At 42.0% G+C, this 21102-nt stretch overlaps 1 protein-coding gene across 1 annotated transcript; it reads right to left on the reverse strand.

The window, feature by feature from the left end:
• Window positions 1-201: 201 nt before the first annotated feature.
• LOC135549846 (synaptic vesicle glycoprotein 2A-like) lies at window positions 202-20047 on the reverse strand. Its single transcript, XM_064980185.1, has 13 exons — window positions 19937-20047; window positions 10856-11630; window positions 9561-9741; window positions 7611-7762; window positions 7328-7461; window positions 4542-4631; window positions 4121-4228; window positions 3770-3858; window positions 3344-3508; window positions 3025-3158; window positions 2687-2890; window positions 2315-2474; window positions 202-2153 (listed from the first exon to the last, which is right to left on the reverse strand). Exons 2-13 carry the CDS (start codon window positions 11454-11456, stop codon window positions 1970-1972), a joined length of 2202 nt encoding a protein of 733 aa, XP_064836257.1. The 5' UTR covers window positions 11457-11630; window positions 19937-20047; the 3' UTR covers window positions 202-1969.
• Between the last annotated feature and the right edge of the window lie 1055 nt (window positions 20048-21102).

A 21102-nucleotide genomic window follows, 5' to 3' on the forward strand; every position in this document is an offset into this window, starting at 1 on the left:
GAGCAATGGAGAGATCAGCTCTCTCACTGATTGTCACCACACTTGTGACACAAAGATTAAAAGGGATGGCGTGGACATGGTGACAAGTAACCACATAATAATCAACAAAGGGCCAGATTCAACCAACCCTGCCTTGCCAACGTACATGCCCTCCCTCTGAAGCATTTTTTTTTTTGGGGGGGGGGGGGGGGGGGGGGGGCAATAAATTGTACATTGTAAGTTGCTCTGAATAGTACATTTGTACATTTCTTATCACAGGGAAAATAGTGTTTATATTACGGTGGGGGTAAAAATACAGTTTGCATTTAATTGAGCCCTTCAAATGAATCTGTGATAATGTGCTTCGTAACAGTGTATATGGATTCATTTGTGCTTCATTAATACTGCATTGCTTGGCGACTGAACAGGCCGACTTCGGTCCTCCTAGGTATAATGTTCTGTATGCCTTGATAGACAGCAGAGAGCAGGGCACATGTTGGCCTTAGCTAAATGGAATGCTGATGCAGAGAGCATAAGACCACTATGTGATAAGCAGGAAACATGAGTTGTAATCCTGGGCTCATTGATGTATTCGTTATTTGAAAGTAAAAATATCAGAGATTTTCAAAAATGAACGGATATCTCCACTGATGTGTTACATAGGTTGCAATCGTAATTTACTCGTCTTTGTCTGGCGTTCCAATATCTTTACAGGATCCTAATGATGCACTTTATCAATGTAGATCAATGTACATGAATGAGTGCCCCCGAGGTCTCATAGAACCAATTACAAAACCATACAGGATACATATGATGTAACTCTTTCTCCATCTCCCTCATACATACACAACATAAAATGATTTAGACATATGCAGTATTTCACTGCTTGAAGTAAATCTGATGCAGAACAACAAATACAGTAATTGTTTAGTGTGCATGGGGGATCCATAATAAATAGAAATATAAAACTAAAAACGATCCCGTCAAATTGCCATCAATAAATAAACTCAAATATTGACCAGTTATTGGTCATGTCATTATTTCAATACTTACAATATACCTTCAACACACATGTAGTCTGTTGTCTATATGATAAAATAACTAGTATCAATGCCAAGTTTGAACAAATAATATATATCATTATTTTGAAGCAGGGAGCTTGGTGCATGTCACCTGGTAAGGGAAATATTGTTTGTAATATTCTCTTTCAGAGGAAGCCAATAAGAGATTTAAATGACAATGATCCTGTCCTTTCTTCCCCACAGATCCTAAAGGACAGAGGATATAAGATGCAAGCAATAGGCTGATCAACCAATGGGCTTCTATCATACGGCTTTCACTCATCAAGTCCATTCAGATTACAAAGGACAAGAAGCTTTGAAGTATGATTCACCACTATTATAATCAGCCAAAGCTGAAAAACATCAATTTAATATTCAAGTATTCATTTGAGCTCCGCTTTTTCAGCAGGAAGCTAAGATACAGTGAAAGCTATATTCAGGTGGAAATCTATTGGAGGGCATCTGTAACCTTATTTGAATGGCATGATGGTCAGCTTTGGATGCTAGGATGAATTGAGGGTGTATAGATGTTTGATCTCTTTTGTTGGGAAGTATCTATTTATCCCCATTAAGCATTGTAGCTATCAAGCAGTATCTTTGCATCCTTTGGCAGTGGGTTATAAACTTGTATCTGTGTTGGCAGGATTTCATTCTGTCTAACCTGTAGGATCTCTTAGAAAGAAAACCCAATGTGTTATTTTATGCTGTGGTGAAGATGTCAGTTAGTCTGTGCAGGCTAAATGGGTTACATCGGCATTTTAAGTATGATGCTATCCTCATTTTTTCTCAGTAATCTGGGACTGGTGTGATACTGTTGATGACAGTCAGTTTTTTGGTGTTTAATGGGCTGAGATTGTATGGTTGGTCGGGCCCTGGTTGCAATGTGGCCACTGCAGCTACACTCTTCTGCCTTCTGGTGGTGAATTGTGCTACTGCAGCACCTGGCCCCGTGTTTCAGGCAGCTTTAGAGCCAGGAAACTGCCGGCTGCGAGTGCGCCCGCAGCAAACAAGATGGGCACAGCCTTGGTGATGCCTACGAAGGACTGGAAGATGCTTATGCCCAGGACAGCAGCCAGCTTGCAAAGGGCATTTAAGAAGCCAAATGCAGTTGTCCTAAAAAAGAGAAGATAATGGAAATTGGCAGAGTAACTTCTCAGAACTTAACGTGAAAATTGAAATATGTTTTCAATAAATCCAACTGCATAAAATACCCCTTTATACACTGTGCAAGAAGGAGCTGTAACACTTAAAAAATGTGAGGTAGGTGCGCTTGCCTTTTATCCGAGGGGTACAGTTCCACAGTCAACACATCCAGGGCATTCCAGGAAGCTATGCTGATGCCGCCGAAGAGACATAAGAGGGCGATCATTCCCGACTCGGTACTGCCGAATGACAGGAAGAAACAGCTGACACAAGATATGACACTTGATCCCGCTGTGTAGGAAAAGAGATTGAGGGCGAAGAGAAAGAGAGAAAAAAAAAATCAAAGATAAGGGCTCTTTTTGTAGTAGGCTAATCACGAAATACTGTGGTATAGTAAAGCCTGCATGGTTCATGTATCATCAGATGTATAATCTCACAAGAAGCACCTTTTCTTTGAATGTTGTATAAAGCATTAATAACACATTCATGAAGGCGTGACATACCCAACATCCTCAGACGTCCAATTTTGTCCATCAGCAGGGCTGACACAATGTTGCCGGGTAACACGGCCAATGTGCCCAGGAAACTGACAAAGTAGATCATGTAGGCGTTGTTGTCATCAGTGAAGTCCAGCAGACAGCCTTCCTTGTTGTGTAGGAAGGTGCTGTTTACAAGTTTGCTGTTGATGATTCTGTTCTGGAACAAGTCTGACAAGAGAATTGAAAGCAAGAGAGGTGTCAAGAAGGGGCCAAGGGTAGGATACTGCCCAGTTCAATGCTAGGCAATATTCTAAGCTCTACTCTATATCGTTTTATGCTTCTTGTTTTGGGAGAGACTTTACCTGTATTGTAAAAGAGAGTTGCGATGAAGGTGCAGTTTCTGAAGAAGCTTCTGCTAGAGGTGATGTCCTCGAAGTAGCACTCCTCAAACACTGAGTCCTCAAACACCATGGACTTCATCTTAAGGTTCATGAACCTTGCGGACAATGGTAAAGTTAGAAAGACCTTGTATTTAACGGCCCAGCTGTATTAGAGTCGACTACAAATTAGTGTCCATTGCATAGTGGTGAAATTAAGGCCAGCACAGTTAACCATTCCTGATTAGATACAGAAAGGCATATTGCAAATTCACAGTTCTGTTGTAATATCATGAGGACTGACTTGTCGTTGAAGTACTGTCCTTGGCGGTGCACCTGGTTCTCCAAGGTGAAGTTAAAAGTGACATGCTCCACTCGCTCCTTGGTGAAGAACTTGGTGCGCGAGGCATATTCCTGCTTCTGGATGTACTTGATCATGTCAGGGAACCACACTGTCAGCCCATAGTAGCTGGGGGAGAAGTAAAATACAAAAGTGGTTCAACCAAATGAACATGATTACGTTTCTTCATTTTTCACTATGTTGAAATCAGTTGAGATAAGTATGAACCTCAATGGCCGGCCTGTTCAGATAGCAGGAGACATGATCTTTTAGAACCTTTTTAGATTTGATATGATAAAACATTTCTTGAGCTTTCTGATTGATCAGAAAATAACCGGTTTGTGCACAGGCCACTGATAACAACTATGGTCATGGCCCTGGTTCTGCTACCTGAACGACATGGTAAACCAGACAGCCATCATCATGAAGGTGGTCCTTCTGTATTCTGGATTGAAGATGGCCAAGAAGTTACTCCGCACCTATAGCAACCCACAGAAAAGTACTAAGATATGCACCTAGGTTTTAACAGCTGAGTCGGTTTAAAAACACAAAAACACACTATAAAACCCACTTAGCATAAATTGGGCTTTGGTAGTTTTGGATAAATCGCCTGCTGAGTGGCGTACATAATCTATGCAGTCTCATACAGTAAATGAACATATACTGTGTGAAATATAAAATATATACACATAAAACCATCATATTTTCATACCTGTATAGGATCTTAAACATGACACTTACCTGGTGGAATAGGCTGGTCAGCTTCAATTTATAGCGTCGCAAAGTTGATATGTCTCCCCCCATGTCCACCAGCTCATCCATCTGCTTTACAGTCTTGATGGTGGTGACCTGGTAAAACAATACCTTCCATTTTCAACTCATCTGTATGCAGTACATGTATACATTAGGTCAGATTAGATTAGAACAACTCCATTTTCCTGTGAGGGAAATTCCCGTTTGGAGTGGTAAGAAAATGAACCAAAAAAAGAGTAGGTCTAGCATATGCAGTAAACAAATAATAGTCTCATCAGATACTTCCAGCCTGGGGACGAGGTTACACAGAAATAAACAGCTAGGACAGGACAATACAACTTCATAAACCCTTTCTGCAGAAGAACCTTTCAATTCAAAGACTTTATATATGTGTCTCAGACACACTCACAGAAAACACCTTCTCTGGGTGCCCCTTTGCTCTCATGTTGGTGTCGTGAACTTGTTTCAGAATCATCCAGCCTTCGTCGTGTTTGCCGTTCTGTTGGAAAATGATCGCATAGTTCATCAAAAACACGTACAGTTGAAACACATCACGAGTATTGTGAAACATCATGTCTGTGTGAAGTATCGAAGGGTTTACTGTAATGTGCCTTAATATAATTTCCATGAATTTGGAATAAAACCTTATATTTTGGGTTATGCTAGTAGAGTAAGTAGTGTGAAGCTCAAAAATCAATGTGGACAGTGCATTCAGAAAGTATTCAGACCTCTTGACTTTTCCACATTTTGTTACCTTATTCTAAAATGGATTCCATCGTTTTTTCCCCCTCAGCAATCTACAAATAATACCCCATAATGACTAAACAAAAACAGGTTTACAGAAATGTTTGCAAAACAAATGTACAATAATTCGAATTTACGTAACTGTTCAGACCCTTTACTCAGTACTTTTTTGAAGCACCTTTGGCAGTGATTACAGCCTTGAGTCTTCTTGGGTATGACGCTACAAGCTTGGCACACCTGTTTTTGGGGAGTTTCTCCCATTCTTCTCTGTAAATCCTTAAGCTCTGTCAGGTTGGATGGGGAGCATCGCTGCACAGTTATTTTCAGGTCTCTCCAGAGATGTTCGATTGGGCCCAAGTCTGGGCTCTGGCTGGGCCACTCAAGGACATTCAGACACTTGCCCCGAAGCCACTCCTGCGTTGTCTTGGCTGTGTGCTTAGGGTCGTTGTCCTGTTGGAAGGTGAACCTTTGCCCCAGTCTGAGGTCCTGAGCACTCTAGAGCATTCAGGCCAAAGAATTCAATCTTGGTTTCCATCAGACCAGAGAATCTTGTTTCTCATGGTCTGAGAGTCCTTTAGGTGCCTTTTGGCAAACTCCAAGCGAGCTGTCGTGCCTTTTACTGAGAAGTGGCTTCCTTCTGGCCACTCCACCATAAAGGCCTGATTAGTGGACTGCTGCAGAGATGGTTGTCTTTCTGGAAGGTTCTCCCATCTCCACAGAGAAACTCTAGAGCTCCTCTGTTTATTCAAGCTCAAGTACTGCCATTTCAATACGAAACTGTAACTAGAACACTCAGGATCATCATACTTAGTCAATGTCATCTTGGTAAGCAATTCCACTGTATATTTGGCCTTGTGTTTTAGGTTGTCCTGCTGAAAGGTCAATTTGTCTCACAGTGTCTGTAGGAAAGCACACTGAAGCGTGTTTTCCTCTAGGATTTTGCCTGTGCTTAGCTCTATTCAGTTTATTTTTATCCTAAAAAAACAAGCATTCCAATGACATGAAGCAGTCACCACAATACTTAAAAATATGAAGAGTGGTACTTAGTGACGCGTTGGATTTGCTCCAAACATAACGCTTTGTGTTCAGGAAAGAAAGTTCATTTCTTTGCCACATTTTTTGCAGTTTTACTTTAATGTTTTGAAGAAAAAAATCTACACAGGCTTCCTTATTTTCACTTTCATTTAGATTAGTATTGTGGAGTAGCTACAATGTTGTTGATCCATCCTCAGTTTTCTCCTATCACAGCCATTAAACTCTGTAACTGTTTTAAAGTCACCATTGATTGGTCTCATGGTGAAAATCCTGAGCGGTTTCTAACTCTTTGGCAACTAAGTTAGGAAGGACACCTGTGTCTTTGTAGTGACAGGGTGTATTGATACACCATCCAAAGTGTAATTCATAACTTTACCATGCTCAAAGAGATATTAAACATATGCTTTCCCCCCCATCTACCAATAGGTGCCCTTCTTTGCGAGGCATTGGAAAACCTTCCTGGTATTTGTTGTTGAATCTGTGTTTGAAATTCACTGCTCGACTGAGGGACCTTACAGATAATTGTATGTGTGGGGTACAGAGATGAAGTAGTCATTGAAAAATCATGCTAAACTATTATTGTACACAGATTGATTCCATGCAACTTATTATGTGACTTGTTAAGAAAATATTTACTCCTGAACTTATTTAGGCTGAATACTTATTGACGCAAGACATTTCAGCTTTTCATTTTTTATTAATTTGTAAAAAATTCTAAAAACATAATTACACTTTGACATTATGGACTATTGTATGTAGGCCTCGACACAATCCTGTCTCGGCGCTCTAGGAACAATTCTTTGAACCTCATGGCTTGGTGTTTGCTTTGACATGCTCTGCCAACTGTGGGACCTTATAGACAGCTGTGTGCCCCTTTCCAAATCATGTCCAATCAATTGAATTTACCACAGTTGGACTTCAATCAAGTTGTAGAAACATCTCAAGGATGATCAATGGAAACAGGATGCACCTGATCTCAATTTCGAGTCTCATAGCAAAGGGTCTAAATACTCATGTAAATAAGGTATTTCTGTTTTTTTATTTTAATACATTTGCAAAAATGTCTATAAACCTGTTTTTGCTTTGTCATTATGGGGTATTGTGTGTAGATTGATGAGGAACATTTTTTATTGAATCCATTTTAGAATAAGGCTGTAGGGTAACAAAATGTGGAAACAGTCTGAATAAAGAAAAGGGGTCTGAATACCTTCCGAATGCACTGTAAATCTGAAGAATTGAAAATACTCAATTAACAATACCCCAAATTGTGCCTTTAAAGGTATGATCTGCCTATATTTACTGCTGTTCAATAGCCAACTCAGGTAATGATATATTAGGCATCAAATTATTGAGGTCAGAATTGGACTTGGGTAAACTGCTTCTATATGGACTTATGAGAAAGCGACCCTTGCTTACCTCTAAGAAGAAGCGAGGGCTTTCTGGCATGGTGGTGAGAGAAGCAATAGCCGCAACAGAGGGAAATGCACACACCAGGACGAACACACGCCAGCTGTGGAACTGGTACGCAGAGCCCATCTGGAAACTCCAGCCTGGGAAGAGAGGAAGCAGAGAGAGAGAAATGGGACAAAGCACAAACTGTATCCCTGCGTAATCACTAGATACAACTTTGTGGTAAGGCACTTTGAGGGCTTTTGGGGCCATATCCGTGATGATTGAATTGCCGCCATAGGCTACTCACCATAGTGTGGGATGATGGCCCATGCCATAGCTGAGGCATAGATGCCACCAATCATCCAGAACATGCAGAGCCAACTGAGGTGCTCCCCACGTTTCTCCTGGGCCAGAAACTCTGAGTAGTAGGAGAACACAATGGGGATGGAACCACCGATCCTGAAAGGATGAGCATTGAGAAACAAACCACTGGAGGTTAAATGAAATCAAACTTGAAGATCATATTTGTTGGTAGGAGTGCTACAAAGCTTCCGAAATGGTGCTATTGGGATGATTGGTCATTCTTAGCATTAAAGCCAAGAAAATCTAACTCTCCTAATTATTAACAGTGCCTTCAGAAAGTATTCATACCCCTTGAATTATTCCACATTTTGTGGGTTGCAGCCTGAATTCAAATATATAATTTTTCTCAACCATCAACACACAGTACCCTATAATGACAAAGTGAAAACATGTTTTTAGACATTTTTTCAAATTTGGGGAAAATTAAATACAAAATATCTCATTTACATAAGTATTCACACACCTGAGTCGATACATGTTAGAATCACCTTTGGCAGCAATTACAGCTCATTAGTAGTCTTTCCAAACCTGGATTGTAAAATATTTGCACATCACTCATTTTACAATTCTTCAAGCTCTGTCAAGTTGGTTGTTGATCACTGCTAGACAGCCATGTTCAAGTACTGCCATAGATTTTCAAGACGAAACTGTAACTAGATTACTCAGGAATATTCAATGTCATCTTGTTAAGCAACTCCACTGTATATTTGGCCTTGTGTTTTAGGTTATTGATCTGCTGAAAGGTGAATTTGTCTCACAGTGTCTGTAGGAAAGCACACTGAAGAAGGTTTTTCTTCTAGGATTTTGCCTGTGCTGAGCTCTATTCAGTTTATTTTTTATCCTAAATAACAAGCATTCCAATAACATGATGCAGCCACCACAATGCTTGAAAATATGAAGAGTGGTACTCAGTGATGTGTTGTGTTGGATTTGCCCAAACATAACGCTTTGTGTTCAGGACAGAAAGTTAATTTCTTTGCCACATTTTTTGCAGTTTTACGTTAATGCCTTAATGCAAACAGGATGCATGTTTTGAAAAAAAAATCTATACAGGCTTCCTTATTTTCACTCTTTCATTTAGGTTAGTATTGTGGAGTAGCTACAATGTTGTTGATCCATCCTCAGTTTTCTCCTATCACAGCCATTAAACTCTGTAACTGTTTTAAAGTCACCATTGATTGGTCTCATGGTGAAATTCCTGAGCGGTTTCTAACTCTTTGGCAACTAAGTTAGGAAGGACACCTGTATCTTTGTAGTGACAGGGTGTAGTGATACACCATCCAAAGTGTAAGTAATAACTTCACCATGTTCAAAGAGATATTCAATGTCTGCTTTTTTTTTTTTACCCATCTACCAATAGGTGTTCTTCTTTGTGAGTCATTGGAAAACCTCCCTGGTCTTTGTGGTTGAATCTGTGCTGGAAATTCACTGCTCGACTGAAGGACCTTACAGATAATTGTATGTGTGGGGTACAGAGATGAGGTAGTCATTTCTAAATACTATTAAACCATATTATTGCACACAGAGTGAGTCCATGCAACTTATTATGTGACTTGTTAAGAAAATGTTTACTCCTGAACGTATTTAGGCTTGCAATAACAAAGGGGTAGAATACATTTCATTTCAAGACATTTCAGATTTTCCTTTTTTATTCATTTGTAAAAAATTCCAAAAACATAATTCCACTTTGACATTATGGGCTAGCGTGTGTAGGCCCATGACAAAAAAGTTCAATTTAATCCATTTTCAATTCAGGCTGTAACACAGCAAAATGTGGAAAAAGTCAAGGGGTGTGAATACTTTCTGAAGGCACTGCAACAATATTAAAAAGCCCTTAAGCCCACCTGCATCTGTGTGTCACTCATTCACCATCCGTCAGTTTTCAGAATCTTACCCAACACCAGAAAGTAGTCTGCATAAGAGAAAGGTGCTGTAGCCCTGAACAAAGGAGGAGAAGAAGGAGAAGACACTGTTGATGGAGAGACAGATGAGAAGGGACTGCCGTCGGCCGATCCGGTCAGCGAGCCCACCCCACATGAACGCCCCGACCATCATTCCCAGATAAACAATCAGACCTGCAGAGGACGGAGAGAGACAATGAGAGAGATTCATGTTTCAATCAGACCTGTGCATACAGCTGCTTTATTTGCTAACCTTGGGCACAACACGTGGGGTCGTTTCACCTCAAAAAGCACAAGAGGATTTCGACACCCACCCATCTCAGATTGTTCTGAAATCGTTTATGTTGTTAGAAACAGATACAATTAGCATTCCTGCAACATTATTTTGTTGAAATATCATTTGACCTCTTTGAAGTTATGCTAATTGATTGCACCCAAATTGCCATTGAAATGTATAGGATTCATATATATTAATACGGTCAAACGTTTATATTATATGAATCCTACATATTAAAATGGACAATTTGGGTGCAATCAATTAACAAAATAACGATGCAAGAATGCTAATCTGATCGGTTTGGGTTCCAAGTTCTACGGTAAATCCCTCACATCTTGAGACTTTGTTATCACAACTCACATAAATGACTGTCTTGCAATGTAACCCCCCAAAAGATTTGCATTTGTGCTATCTGCCAATTGCATTGTGTAAACCTGCGGTTAGGTGTGTGTGGGCAGACACCGTCATACACTCACAGACACACAAACAGGCAGACACACACACACACCGTCATACACTCACAGACACACAAACGGGCAGACACACACACACACACACCGTCATACACTCACAGACACACAAACAGGCAGACACACAAACAGGCAGACACACACACACACACACACACACACGCACACGCACACGCACACACACACACACAAAGCTCAAGGGCAGTGAAAGGGGGAGGTGTGGGATGGAGGAGGCTATTTATAGATGGTTTTCCCTTTTATGTGAGAATGAACTCTCTGTCAGCGGAAGAGGAAGGAACGTGTCAGGAGACAGACAGACGTGTCCGAGAGACAAGATCAAAGCAAGCTGCAGAGCATTCTTTACCGCAGAACGACAGGGTTTCATTGAATTTGCATTGTGACCGATAAATCCCTCCACATATGACACTCGATCAGAGAAATACAGTCTTCAACACGCTCCCAAAAAATGTAAGGGTTCACTTTCCTAGCATGTAAATCAATCAAATCAGTTAAAAAGACACAGTTTAAGGGTCACACTTACCCAACATGCCCTTGCTTTCCTCGGACAGACACATATCTTTCTCGGCGCTGGGGAGCACAAAGCCCACTACGAAGATCTCCACACCGTCTGCCATGAGCGCCAGCCCCAGCACAAAGTAGAGGGTCCACTGGAACTTCCCATGGCCACACTCCTGCAGGATGGTCTCGTACTGCTGGGCTAGCTCTTCTTGGTCCTTCCGCCGTTCCCCCTCAAACTGTGCCATGTCCCTGAACTGCTGCCCATCTCCCCCTGCTAGGCCGTCAGCAGCCTTGCTCGAGTCAGCGCGGGGAATGCCCTGGTACTCGCCCTCGTAGATCTCGTCGTCTTCGTCGTGACCTTCTGTGGAGTCGCTGTGGCCACCTTCCTCGTCATTGGCTGCCTGGCTGTCGCCCCGGTAGTAGCCACCGTCCTGCCCCCCAGGCACTACAGGGTAGTCATCGTCGTCGTTTTCCTCAAAGCGGGCGTAGGAGCGTTTGCTGTACTCGTCGGTCATCTTGTCCACACCGCGGCCCACTTTCTTGGCCGCCTGGCGCTTGACCTCTTTGGCAATGTCTTTGGCGCCCTTTATAAAGGCTGTCTTGTTCTGATAGCCGTCCTCCATTATTGAAGTGTTGAGGAATCTCAAAGGCAGGGGTTTATCACCTGAAAAGTAGGTTGTGAACTCAGGAATCTCTGGGGAGCGTTTCTGTCAGGTAGCGTTCCAGTTTACCCTCAACAGGGTGGCGGAGAGTTGAGCTGAATTGGATCACAGGGCCCGCTTTGTGATGGACAGCTCCTATACAGAGGGAAAGCGCAAACACATTGTCAGTCACATGGACCATACTTCAGAATCAGAGTTGGGGTCAATATAATTGTAAACAAATACCGTATAGTTTAAAACATGTTTGAAACCATAATTGTGATCGAATGGAGTCCTTGCATCCATAGCTCCATCCCTCAGCTCTTTATCAAAACAAGTGGTGGGTTGCAATTTGTTGTTTTGCAAATCCCAGATTTCCCCTTTAAGTACCATTCCATCTCTATAATGCTCAATAAATGAGTAAGCCTGTTACAGTTGCTAGGGGGAGAGTATTTCTAAGCAGTTGCCAAGCAGCATCTTATCTCAATTTGCACTCCCTGTACTGATTAGGAATGGCTTACTGTTCTCCTGTTGACATATTGTGTCTGGTGTCCATCTGATAACCACTCAACACCAGGGAAACTATAGCAGGGACATACTGAGAAGGGTAGCAGCAATTCCTAGTGGACTGTGGATTCATGGATAAGTCAAAAGCAATATTTTTTCAAACATATGGAAAGGACATTTGAAATAATATAAATGAAGAGTATGAATCCAAGTGTGTATTATTGCAATGCACAAACAATGTTTCTTTTGACTTATACTGCTTTATTTGAAAATGGCCTTTCTCACATGTTAAGATGCAGAATCGACCATTATTTTACCTTTATTTTACTAGGCAAGTCAGTTAAGAACAAATTCTTATTTTCAATGACGGCCTAGGAACAGTGGGTTAACTGCCTGTTCAGGGGGCAGATCGACAGATTTGTACCTTGTCAGCTCGGGGGTTTGAACTTGCAACCTTCTGGTTACTAGGCCAACGCTCTAACCACTAGGCTACACTGTCGCCCCCATACTGGAAGTAACAAGCCTGTAAAATGTGGATAACACTTACTGAAGAGGTGACTCCGGGATGCTGGCCTTCTGGACAGACTTCCTCTGTACAGTGTCTGTGTTCTTTTGCCCGTCTTAATCTTTTATTTTTATTGGCCAGTCTGAGATATGGCTTTTTCTTTGCAACTCTGCCTAGAATGCCAGCATTCCGGAGTCGCCTGTTCACTGTTTTCAGCTGTGCTAACATAATTTCAAAAGGGTTTTTTAATGATCAATTAGCCTTTTAAAATGATAAACTTGGATTAGCTAACACAACGTGCCATTGGAACACAGGAGGCCTCTGTATGCCTGTGGATATATTCCATTAAAAATAAGCAGTTTCCAGCTACAATAGTCATTTAAAACATTAACAATGTCTACACTGTATTTCTGATCAATTTGATGTTATTTTAATAGACAAAAAATGTGCTTTTCTTTCAAAAACAAGAACATTTCTAAGTGACCCCAAACTTCTGAACAGTAGTGTATATATATTTTCATCAATCTACACACAATTCTCCATAATGACAAAGAGAAAATGTTATATTTTTTATAAATGTTTGTAAATGTATTCAAATCAAAAAACATGAATACCTTATTTACATAAGTATTCAGACCCTTGCTATTAAACTCTAAATTGAGCTCAGGTGCATCCTGTTTCCATTGATCATCCTTGAGATGTTTCTACAACTTGATTGGAGTCTAACTGTGGTAAATTCAATTGGTCGGACATGATTTGGAAAGGCACACACCTGTCTATATAAGGTCCCACAGTTGACAGTGCATGTCAGAGCAAAAACCAAGCCATGAGGTCTAAGGAATTGTCTGTAGAGCTCAGAGACATGATTTAGAGACCTTTATTTAACTAGGAAAGTCAGTTAACAACAAATTCTTATTTACAATGACGGCATACACTGGACAACACTGAGCCAATTGTGCGCCACCCTATGGGACTCCCAATCACGGCCTGTTGTGATACAGCCTGGACTCTTACTAGGGTGTCTGTAGTGACACCTCTACCACTGAGATGCAGTGCCTTAGACAGCTGCGCCACTCGAGAGCAGATCTGGGGAAGGGTACCAAAAAATGTCTACAGCATTGAAGATACCAAAGAACAAAGTGGCCGCCATTATTCTTAAATGGATGAAGATTGGAACCACCAAGACTCTTCCTAGAGCTGGCAGCCCAGCCAAACTGAGCAATCTGGGGAGAAGAACCTTGGTCAGGGAGTTGACCAAGAACCCGATGGTCACTCTGACAGAATTCCTCTGTGGAGATGGGAGAACCTTCCAGAAGGACAACCATCTCTGCAGCACTCCACCAATTAGGCCTTTATGGTAGAGTGGCCAGACAAAAGCCACTCCTCAGTAAAAGGCACATGACAGCCCTCTTGGAGTTTGCCAAGATTTTCTGATGAAACCAAGATTGAACTCTTTGGCCTGAATGCCAAGTGTCACGTCTGGAGGAAACCTGGCACCATCCCTTCGGGGAAGCATGGTGGTGGCAGAATCATGCTGTGGGGATGTTATTCAGCGGTAGGGACTGGGAGACTAGTCAGGATCGAGGGAAAGATGAACGGATTAAAGTACAGAGAGATCCTTGATGAAAACCTGCTGCAGGGTGCTCAGGACCTCAGACTGGGGCGAAGGTTCACCTTCCAACAGGACAACATCCCCAAGCCCATAGCCAAGGCAACGCAGAAGCGGCATTGCGACAAGTCTCTGAATGTCCTTGAGCTCGGACTTGAACCCAACCGAACATCTCTGGAGAGACCTGAAAATAGCTGTGCAGCAACGCTCCCCATCCAACCTGACAGAGCTTGAGAAAAATGGGAGAAACTCCCCAAATACAGGTGTGCCAAGCTTGTAGCGTCATACCCAAGAAGACTCAAGGCTGTAATCGCTGCCAAAGGTGCAAAGTACTGAGTAAAGGTTCTGAATACAGGGTCTGAATACTTATGTAAATGTAATATTTCAGTTGTGTATTTTTAATACATTTGTAAACATGTCTAAAAACCTGTTTTTATGGGGTATTGTGTGTCGATTGATGAGGGAACAAAAAACAATTGAATCCATTTTAGAAAATGGCTGAAACGTAACAAAATGTGGGAAAAATCAAGGGGTCTGAATACTTTGCGAATGCACTGTAAATACGCTGAGATACAGTTTCCTGTTCCCCAAAGTCAGATTTTTAAAAAGTGGCCGCCAATAGAGAAGGTGGGAATATTTTGATACAATCAACATCACCGATAACAATATTATTTGGGAGCCTTTTATCTACAGTATGCCTGCCGATCACAGCGGTAAACGTGCAATGGTCTCTTTCTCTAAATGTGAAACAAATAAATATAGCATTTATTTTTTTATTTAACCTTTATTTAACCAGGTAGGCTAGTTGAGAACAAGTTCTCATTTGCAACTGCGACCTGGCCAAGATAAAGCATAGCAGTGTGAACAGACAACACAGAGTTACACATGGAGTAAACAATTAACAAGTCAATAACACAGTAGAAAAAAAAGAAAAAGAGTCTATTTACATTGTGTGCAAAAGGCATGAGGAGGTAGGCGGATAATTACAATTTTGCAGATTAACACTGGAGTGATGGTCATGTACAGGTAGAGATATTGGTGTGCAAAAAGCAGAAAAGTAAATAAATATAAACAGTTTGTTCCAGTCACAGGCAGCAGAGAACTGGAACGAAAGGCGGCCAAATGAGGTGTTGGCTTTAGGGATGATCAGTGAGATACACCTGCTGGAGCGCGTGCTACGGGTGGGTGTTGCCATCGTGACCAGTGAACTGAGATAAGGCGGAGCTTTACCTAGCATGGACTTGTAGATGACCTGGGGCCAGTGGGTCTGGCGACGAATATGTAGCGAGGGCCAGCCGACTAGAGCATACAGGTCGCAGTGGTGGGTGGTATAAGGTGCTTTAGTAACAAAACGGATGGCACTGTGATAAACTGCATCCAGTTTGCTGAGTAGAGTGTTGGAAGCTATTTTGTAGATGACATCGCCGAAGTCGAGGATCGGTAGGATAGTCAGTTTTACTAGGGTAAGTTTGGCGGCGTGAGTGAAGGAGGCTTTGTTGCGGAATAGAAAGCTGACTCTAGATTTTATTTTAGATTGGAGATGTTTGACATGAGTCTGGAAGGAGAGTTTACAGTCTAGCCAGACACCTAGGTACTTATAGATGTCCACATATTCTAGGTCGGAACCATCCAGGGTGGTGATGCTAGTCGGGCGTGCGGGTGCAGGCAGCGAACGGTTGAAAAGCAGGCATTTGGTTTTACTAGCGTTTAAGAGCAGCTGGAGGCCACGGAAGGAGTGCTGTATGGCATTGAAGCTCGTTTGGAGGTTAGATAGTACAGTGTCCAAGGACGGGCCGGAAGTATACAGAATGGTGTCGTCTGCGTAGAGGTGGATCAGGGAATCGCCCGCAGCAAGAGCAACATCATTGATATATACAGAGAAAAGAGTCGGCCCGAGAATTGAACCCTGTGGCACCCCCATAGAGACTGCCAGAGGACCGGACAGCATGCCCTCCGATTTGACACACTGAACTCTGTCTGCAAAGTAGTTGGTGAACCAGGCAAGGCAGTCATCAGAAAAACCGAGGCTACTGAGTCTGCCGATAAGAATATGGTGATTGACAGAGTCGAAAGCCTTGGCAAGGTTGATGAAGACGGCTGCACAGTACTGTCTTTTATCGATGGCGGTTATGATATCGTTTAGTACCTTCAGCGTGGCTGAGGTGCACCCGTGACCGGCTCGGAAACCAGATTGCACAGCGGAGAAGGTACGGTGGGATTCGAGATGGTCAGTGACCTGTTTGTTGACATGGCTTTCGAAGACCTTAGATAGGCAGGGCAGGATGGATATAGGTCTGTAACAGTTTGGGTCCAGGGTGTCTCCCCCTTTGAAGAGGGGGATGACTGCGGCAGCTTTCCAATCCTTGGGGATCTCAGACAATATGAAAGAGATGTTGAACAGGCTGGTAATAGGGGTTGCGACAATGGCGGTGGATAGTTTCAGAAATAGAGGGTCCAGATTGTCAAGCCCAGCTGATTTGTATGGGTCCAGGTTGTGCAGCTCTTTCAGAACATCTGCTATCTGGATTTGGGTAAAGGAGAACCTGGAGAGGCTTGGGCGAGTAGCTGCGCGCGGGGCGGGGCGGCGGAGCTGTTGGCCGAGGTTGGAGTAGCCAGGTGGAAGGCATGGCCAGTCGTTGAGAAATGCTTGTTGAAGTTTTCGATAATCATGGATTTTTCGGTGGTGACCGTGTTACTTAGCCTCAGTGCAGTGGGCAGCTGGGAGGAGGTGCTCTTGTTCTCCATTGACTTCACAGTGTCCCAGAACTTTTTGGAGTAAGAGCTACAGGATGCAAATTTCTGCCTGAAGAAGCTGGCCTTTGTTTTCCTGACTGACTGCGTGTATTAGTTCCTGACTTCCCTGAACAGTTGCATATCGCGGGAACTATTTGATGCTATTGCAGTCCGCCACAGGATGTTTTTGTGCTGGTCGAGGGCAGTCAGGTCTGGAGTGAACCAAGGGCTATATCTGTTCTTAGTTCTGCATTTTTTGAACGGAGCATGCTTATCTAAAATGGTGAGGAAGTTACTTTTAAAGAATGACCAGGCATCCTCAACTGACGGGATGAGGTCAATGTCCTTCCAGGATACCCGGGCCAGGTCGATTAGAAAGGCCTGCTCACAGAAGTGTTTTAGGGAGCGATTGACAGTGATGAGGGGTGGTCGTTTGACTGCGGGTCCGTAGCGGATACAGGCAATGAGCCAGTGATCGCTGAGATCCTGGTTGAAGACAGCGGAGGTGTATTTGGAGGGCCAGTTGGTCAGGATGACGTCTATGAGGGTGCCCTTGTTTACAGATTTAGGGTTGTACCTGGTGGGTTCCTTGATGATTTGTGTGAGATTGAGGGCATCTAGCTTAGATTGTAGGATTTTGTAAGACAATGGTGAACAGATGTGTTGATATAAGAATTTAAATTTGTTACAGAATCAAATGGGTTGGTCAAATTGTAACTGAGCTTCAAATTCAATGTTTTGAACTGGCTGCCCAGGGGGATGGGCTGTATGTCCTTGTCATTTTATCTTTCTGCTTTTTACAATTCATTATTATCTCAATCTATGGACGTGGCCACATTTTCCTTGACAACAAAATACCAAAAGCCCATTGTACAAGGCTGAAAACCAGTAAATATATGTATTTTGTTGAAACAGCTGTCCACTTCATCTTTGACAAGGACTGGAGATAAGCTCTAATGCTCTTCTTTACCTATAATGCCATTTTGGGGTGTTTAAAGCGGTGACTGCTTTAAATGGTTAATGAGGATTATTAATCCTCTCATGTCATGTGTTGGGATTATACGAAGGGAAAACAATAGTACAGGAGTGAGAGGATTAACTTTTTGCATCAAGTCTGTGTTCAGAGAATCAGATTGATTTCAAAGCTTTGGGAGGTTCGAGACTGTGAACAGATGGGAGGGGAGAGAAACATCTAGAGAGTGATAGTGAGAGGGAGGAAGAAAGCAAAGGAAGTGAGACAGGACATGATACAATGCACAGACAGAATGGAAGAGATACATTGAGAAAAGGGGAGATAGAACTTGAGAGAGAGAAGAGAGAGCGAGCGGGAGAGCCTTCTTCAGGGAATTCCTTCCTGACAACAGGGTGGCAGACAACATGATTAAAGAGCCACTGGGTGACCCATTAGCCAAAGAGGTGCCTGCCAAAAGCAGCAAGAGTGAGGATGAAACTGGGTACAGCAATGACAACACATCCATCTATTTAGAAAAACACTGTCGCTGTAAATATACACATCAGATATACTATATTTTAGTCAGTAACGTCCACACGGTTGCACATGTGGGGTCAGAGATGGGGACAAGACTCACTTTAACACATATTGGTCCTAAAATGCAAACCCCACTTTCCTGGCGTCCCAGTACTTTACCCTAGCGATTCCCTCACACCATAGAACACTCCTAATGGCTGCACTGGGGTGCCATCCCACTTCTCACATGAAGGTGACAAATTCAAGGGGGTAGTCCGACCATGACCTGAACCAGAGGCCCTGTGACTGTCAGTCCCAACAGTCCAACGTCCCCTTGACAAGTTCATTGGGTGGCCTGGGTAAAAGATTGAAAGGAATGTGAGTCTTATTTAGTTATTTCTTGCTTTTCTAAAGTCTACCAACCTTGCCACCAGGCATACCAGCTAAAATAGATAGACAAGCTAGCTACTCCAACTTGATATATAGCCTGCAACGGCTTCTTGGTAGATAGTTATGAGAGATTGGGAACCTATCTGGGCTAGCTAAAGCCAACTTCATAAAATTGCTGTGGCTTGTAGTATTAGAGAAAAAAAATATAAGAAAAAATATAATATTTTTACAAACTTGTGGGGGGGACACGCGCCACTGGGCATGACGCCTCTGCATGCCGCCTCTGCATGCCAAAAAATCTAAATCTACAGGCACTATATATGCTAATTATGTTGTGCAGGCATGATTATTTTAATGGTCAAGGAAATATGTATTTGTTAAGGGAAATAGTAAACCCGTTGAACATTAGCAACAAATGGCGCCATCTGAGACAAGGTCGTCATATGGAGGTAAAGCATGCACATGTATTGGCTTGCCAAAAGTAGCGCGGCTTTAATTCGACCTCAATATGATGGTCCATCTGAGATATTTGCAAGGTCACACATGTACGTTTATTATGTCAGAAATTGTCTGCCAATAACTTGCATTATGGACGGTTGGCATTCAGTCGACACGGGATCCCCCCTTACCATCCCCCTCACCAACACAATCACGATGAATCGCCTTCGTGAAGGACAATTGCAAAATTATAACACATTTGTCAAAACACAAGGCAATACGACTGCGAAAATTAAGATAGTATGCTAGTAATATAATGTATTTAGGGGTAGCCAATAATTCAATATTTAACTCAGTACAACAAAAGCAGCGCGTCTTTTACAACGGACTTAAAGCAATTAGCAGAATTGTTGATCTAAATTCAATATTCAACATATTATTTTCGAAAAAATATATTTTTTTTAAACCGAACGCAGTTCCAATCGTATTATTTGAAGAGATATGGCATTGTCGTGACTGCATTTTTACGCAGGGCTGCGGGATGATGTGGATATAATGTTAGACAGGATACTGTCATGTTAAATAGGCAATAAGAAATATCCACAATTTGAGTCTGAATCGACGCATAAATAGATAGCCTGCATTTCAATAAAACGCAAGATGATTTTCACACCCTAAATCGTGGCCCGTGCGCAAGATCTTTTGGGATACACGCACATCCAGATAACAACGGGGTAACGTTAGGCTTATGTAGGCTAATTATAACTAATTTGTTGAGTTTCATTTTAGTAAAGGTAACAGCATCATCTCACCGTAATTATGATTTGGCTTTCACTATATCTCCAGCTTGAATTGTGTCCACAGGATGACAAGTACGTTTGATGCTGCTGCTGCTCAAACGTGGATAACCCAACTGACTGAAGAGGAAGCGTGAAGCGAGAACCAAGAAGTACCACCTCAGTGGGTACCAAACGTAGCATCGTGGATCCCCTCCCCCCATTCGAACATTTTTGGTCCTAGGCATAAATAGACCATTCACGCACCTTGCCACGGTCTATCTTATTGGTGCTATAGTGGTTCTCAAGTGAGTCATTTATCTTAACCCGTATTTCAAACAATTTGAAAGTATTAACATCCATTTTTAGATGTGGCCTACCACACCCTCTCATCACCCCATACACTATTCGAATCATGTGTAGCCTACATGTGAAAGCAAGCAACCATGACGTGTAGCCTATTTATATTCATAAAATGATATGAAAATGATGGTATGTTTGTTTCAATACGAACTAATGTATGCTAGGCTTTGGCTGTATTAGGTCTACATACTCTAAATTAAAATGATATTAACCGCGCATGCAAACATGTATAGTATATACTAGGAATTGCCTCCCTTTCAGTGATAGCCTACACTTAAGTTACCAATATTTGTATTACTCTGCTCCAATTCAATGTTCGCATAGAACAGCTTCGATATGATCTGTAAAAAAATAAATATATAGTTGAAAAATGACCCATAGTTATCCCTAACCAACAGGCATATTCATAAGAGATATCTGAAACAATGTTTTCCATGTAACTGAACATGTCTCCCTGAGTTGAATATCAAAGTGCCCCCCCACCTGCTCCTGTTTCTATGCCAACCACTGGTCCATTCCACATAATGACATCATAGACAAGATGCTGAAGAAACCAGTAAGCTTAATAATTAAGCTTAAATTATTTAACATATCAGTTAGCTATGAAAATAGCTATGAAAATAGCTAACATATTTTTAAGGGGGGTTTAATTTACCAATCTAATATAGGGTTTTAAGCCTCTTCGTTTGCACGTGTTAAAACTCATAACTGCTTAATAATTCAAATGTAATTATCATAGGTCAGGATAGGTACAATAAGTCTCATTCATAATGTAAGGGAACATTATCCACCTAAAAAAAACATAGAAACACTTTTTTCACGCCACTTTGATAAAGCTA

Source organism: Oncorhynchus masou, chromosome 12, assembly GCF_036934945.1.
Source record: "Oncorhynchus masou masou isolate Uvic2021 chromosome 12, UVic_Omas_1.1, whole genome shotgun sequence".
NCBI lineage: Eukaryota > Metazoa > Chordata > Actinopteri > Salmoniformes > Salmonidae > Oncorhynchus > Oncorhynchus masou.